Genomic DNA, 5,265 nt, shown 5'->3' with positions numbered 1-5,265 from the left:
TATAGTCAGGCTAAACGCAGCCCAACTTGGAGGGCTGCCATGGCAGAGGAGTTTAATGCATTAATTCGAAATGAAACATGGTCTCTTGTTCCCCCCAACCCCAGCTTTAATGTTGTTGGTTGTAAGTGGGTGTACAGGATTAAGAGGAAAGCGGATGGGTCGATTGAGCGCTACAAGGCCCGCCTTGTTGCCAAAGGGTTCCACCAACAACAAGGCATTGATTACCATGAAACATTTAGCCCTGTGGTGAAGCCCACGACCATAAGAACTGTTCTCTCCTTGGCTGTATCCAGTGGGTGGCCCATACGGCAGCTAGATGTTAGCAATGCATTCCTACATGGCAACCTAACAGAAGAAGTACACATGGTTCCCACCAGGCTTTGAGGATCCAACTAGACCTAGCCATGTCTGCAGGCTACATCGCTCTCTTTATGGACTCAAGCAGGCACCACGTGCTTGGTTCCATAGACTGTCCCAGTTTCTACTGGAGCATGGCTTTACAGCATCCCAGATGGATCCTTCACTTTTTATTTATCTGGCGAATGGGGTTACGATCTATGTCCTGGTATATGTTCATGACATATTGGTCACAAGCAGCAAGTCTACTCATATATCAGCCCTTCTTGACCAGCTCTCCAAGGCATTTTCAATCAAAGATCTTGGACCCTTGCACTATTTTTTGGGCATTGAGGCTGTAGAACATAGCAAAGGGTTGCTTCTCTCTCAACAAAGATACATTAAAGATTTGCTACACAAAACCAGTATGACTGATTGCAAGCCGGTTCTTACTCCAGTTCCAGTCTTGTGCAAACCTGCCAAGTCAAGGGGTGCACCGTTCACTGATGCTACATTGTATCGTTCCACTGTGGGTGCTCTACAATATGTAACACTTACGAGACCCGATGTTGCTTATGCTGTAAATAGGGCCTGCCAACATATGCACGCCCCTACAGAGGAGCATTGGTCCCTTGTGAAGCGTATACTACGGTATCTCAAAAGCACCAAGTCACATGGGCTCCTCATTGACAAGAAATCAACCCCGCATATCCAAGCCTATTCTGACGCTGACTGGGCTGGTGACAGCACTGATAGAAGGTCCATCGGGGGTTTGTAGTTTTTCTTGGCGCCAATCTCTTATCGTGGTCATCTCGCAAGCAGCGTATAGTAGCACAGTCCTCTACGGAGGCCGAGTACAAATCTGTGGTCGACACTACAGCCGAATTGACCTGGCTTGTGTCCTTGTTTAAAGAGCTTGGTATTGTGTTACCTAAACCTCCAGTACTCTGGTGTGACAACATTGGGGCCACATATCTATCAGCCAATCAGGTGTTCCATGCCCTGACGAACACATTGAAATTGACTATCACTGTCCGAAAGGTCGCCCGTCGGGAAATCTCAAGATCATATTTCCACAACACCAAATCGCGACATTTTCACAAAAGGTCCGTCCTCATCCCGCTCCAAGCAGATAAGCTAAAGATTCGACCCATCGAATCATCTGAGGGGTGATCACCAATATAGCACAAGCCACATATGGCAAGCATATTCGGTCCAGCTGGTGATCTTGGCATATCTTCCTTATGGAGCGTTCCTTTATATTGTGCGCACAGATGCGGCAACCCATTCACTCCATCTCCAAACAGCTTTCACCAATCCTCTATTATTCTCAGAACCTTATATAACAGATTTTATATTTCTCTCATATAGTAAGCTAAGGGTTGAGAATCTCTCAAACCAACCGTGTATAAATACACATGTAACACCTGTAATGATGTGCAATATCAAAGCAATTCATAGCACGGTTCTCTAAGTTTAATAATGAGAAGATCCAGCAGAGGAAGCTTGTTATGAAAATTTTTCCAAATTAATGAGGTGTTGAGCCTTGGGGGTAGAAGGGAGATGCCAAATCTTGAGCTACGGTTGAGCAGGCCGATAATTGAATCCCATGATAGCAATACTATACGCAGATGCAACCGTAAAGATGCCATTTGATGTAGCAGCCCAAATGCCATTTGAGGGTAATCTTGCTCCATTTGTTTGCAAGGGGAATTAAAGAGAAAGGAACTGAAATTTTCAAATTTACAAATGAAAGTTTTGTAATCATTGTCTCACATGATCACATTACTAATTTCAAATCATTGCATATAGACAAAGGTCTATTATTTTTCCAACCGTCGCAAGGTATCTATTTTGCCACATGGGCAAACGATATGTCCATCCCAACCATTGAATTTCAAGTTTTATAATCAAAGTCAATCAAATACCGGTTTTTGTATTGGCACACATCTCATGTATTTCCATGCATATATACTGGTGCTCTAGACATAACTATGCACTCTCCCAATTTTGAGTCAAAATGTTTGTATAGAAGCTCATAAAGAGTCCCATGTAATCTCTTGTTTTCATCTCACTTCAATTAGAGAGAGTGGATTCTGTTCCTTGGCAACTATTATGGATGGAATGTTTTATACAATTTTTTGCTCACCTTAACAATCAGCTGGACCTGCTTTGTATACTTTGGAGTAGGTCCCAATCCGTGGTTTGTGTTCATTTCATTAGAAAAATGCTATAGATGGACCTCTTCTAAAAAAAAGTAATATATATCTGGGAAAAAGATTGCTACACATTAGTAATATAAAATAATTAGTATAATTAATTTTATTTCATATTGCATTTTATCACATTTTGAATACTTATTAATTCACTTATAAAATGTAATTTGGCCAACTGACATAAATACTTATTTATAGATTCATCAGAATCAGGGTAACCAAACAGTTATTCTGGTAAATTCAAGTTTCTGAATCAGGGTAACCAAACAATTATTCTGGTAGATTCAGGTTTCAGAATTAGGGTGACTAAACAGTTATTCTGTCAGAATTTCAAATCCACAGATACTCTCATCTATGGATGTTGCATCTGATTCAATGCAGGCATCCAGAAATTTACGCAACCAAACATAATGTTAAAGACGCCCCTAATCCTATAGATTCCATCAACCAATGGGCTTCTTTACTTTGGGTTATCTGAAAACAGTGCAACAATGTTATTTGTTGGCACTCTATCTCCCAATCTTGTTTCTCTATGAAGGCATTTGATCTCTCTATTGCTGAAGGCCGACCTACCCCCCCCCCCCCCCACACACACACTCACTTGGTATATATGGATCCTCTCCTAGTCTCAGCTACTCCCCCTCCCTTGGATTCTTTTTTTGTATACATTTTATATGAAGGAGCTTGGGATAGTCATCGATCTTATGGGAGTCGTGTTGCTATAATCTACAACTTACAGGGGCGTTTCTTTGTTGCCTCGTTCTTGTCATGATTTATGGGCTCTTTATTTCTTCCTTAGAAGTGGAATCTAATCGTGACGGCCGGGCTTCTCCTTATTCAGTGTTTGTGCTTTCAACATCTAGTTATTTCTTTGGACTGCTAGGTCACAGTGATCTTGGGTATCAATGGCGGCTTTGAGTCTCTTGATTCAGCTACTAATTTGCTGATAGCTAACATTCGTGCTTTTGTTTCTTGGTTTACTTCTGTTTTGTTTAAATTTATTCCCCTTTGTTCGAATACTTTAGTTGTTCAAGCTAGCTCTAGCTCTTTGGCATTTATTTGGTCACCCATGTCTCCCCCTTTCATTTCTTTTGATGTATCTTTTGCCCGTTGGAGATTCCTCCTATCGAGTTTTGATAGTTAAAAATTTTCATCTTTTTGCCTAATTTTCCTTAATGGGATGGATAATTTAGATTTAAAAATGGGAGAAAGGATGCCATTTGGCCGCACAGCACACGCACCTCTACACTCAGACACAGGGACGCGCGTAATGACCGTCACACTCACATCCCCTGGAAAGATGGAATGACCAGAGATGTGGTGATCATTTCGTGCGCCACTGTGTCTGGGCACAGGGCAGCGTGCGCTTCGTGACCAAGTGACATTCTCTTTCCCTTAAAATATATAGAAATGAATAGTTCAGATTTGTCTTGTGATTTTGAGATAGATAAACTACCAATAAATTTATACAAAATAAATAATAAAACTGGACATACAACCTTAGAGAAATTAAGAAGCAAAACCATACAAACATATGTCAAACATGGTGAATGTTGACAGGTTGCAGCACGCTCGCAACTAAAAGGAATCGTTGTCCCCTCCAATTTGCTGCCCCCTCCAATTCCTCTAATTCCTCACATGGGGGAAAAATGACCACCCTACCCCTGCCCAAAAACCTTGCCCAAGGTGAGGTCCACTCCCCCCTATTAGAGGAATTGGAGGAATTGGAGGTGGCCATGAATTGGAGGTGATAATTATTCCAACTAGAAGGGGCCCCTTGAAAATCAATAAAGAGGGATCAATGGACTCATTCAAATCTTTACTTTTAAAACTAATTCATTTTTTTGGACCTTTCAATACATTGCCATTTTGATTTTTGATTGCCCCAAAATGACTTGGTCCATTAATAATTAGATTAATTATTTGGATGAAGCTAGTTAAACAGATTAACTATGTGTTTAAATGTGTACCCTCTGTGGCTGTTTGACATTGATAAACCAAAATTATACATACCAATCGTGAGCCGCGACGTGTCCTGACTCAAGAGGGAAGACCACCCCAAGCCTGGCCACTTTATGTCTCACTTGATTGGCCTAGAAGGCAAAGAACCAACAAGGTTGTCTAAGGTCCAAGACCAAGTACTACACGCAAGCCACTAGCATCATTGCCGAGATGTACATCACCTCACTAGTTGAAAGTACCATCTACAAGAGGTACAATCTCATTTGGACTCATGCACCGAGGATCTTATCCAACATACAAGGGCGCATGCATGTCTACCTACCGAGAACATCTTCCCTACTGGGACTCTACCTCCCATGGGGGAGCAACTGACTAAGTGATAAATCCTACCAACAAGGAACGCCTATCTACTACGAGGACTACTCGTTACCAACTGGGACTCTCCACACCGCCATACTTCACTATAAATTCCAAGGTACTCTACCCCATTAACCCATCGTGAATTCCAATTATTCATCTGTTGCTCAGAGAGATCTAATCTAGACATCAGAGAGTCCTAGGCCGGAACCACATCGGCTCTCCCTTGTCCCTGACGTCCTTTTCCACCAGGGAGCCTTAGTTCTAAGGAGGGCTTGAGCATCACAGCCCAGGAAGGAGGAAAAGCTATCGACCAACTGGGAAGGACCCTACATAATTTCCAAGCAGATACGGCCAGGGACCTACAGCTTAAAAACTCTGGGGGGCAAGAAGA

The 5,265-nt window shown here is 42.1% G+C and overlaps 1 protein-coding gene across 1 annotated transcript; it reads left to right on the top strand.

The window, feature by feature from the left end:
- Positions 1-511: 511 nt before the first annotated feature.
- On the top strand, positions 512-1,114 carry LOC122649997 (uncharacterized mitochondrial protein AtMg00810-like). The gene has a single exon (XM_043843286.1). The coding sequence runs from the start codon at positions 512-514 to the stop codon at positions 1,112-1,114; it is 603 nt and encodes a 200-aa protein (XP_043699221.1).
- Positions 1,115-5,265: the final 4,151 nt, after the last annotated feature.

Source organism: Telopea speciosissima, chromosome 1, assembly GCF_018873765.1.
Source record: "Telopea speciosissima isolate NSW1024214 ecotype Mountain lineage chromosome 1, Tspe_v1, whole genome shotgun sequence".
NCBI classification, from domain to species: Eukaryota; Viridiplantae; Streptophyta; class Magnoliopsida; order Proteales; family Proteaceae; genus Telopea; species Telopea speciosissima.
This window is presented reverse-complemented; position numbering and strand designations above follow the sequence as displayed.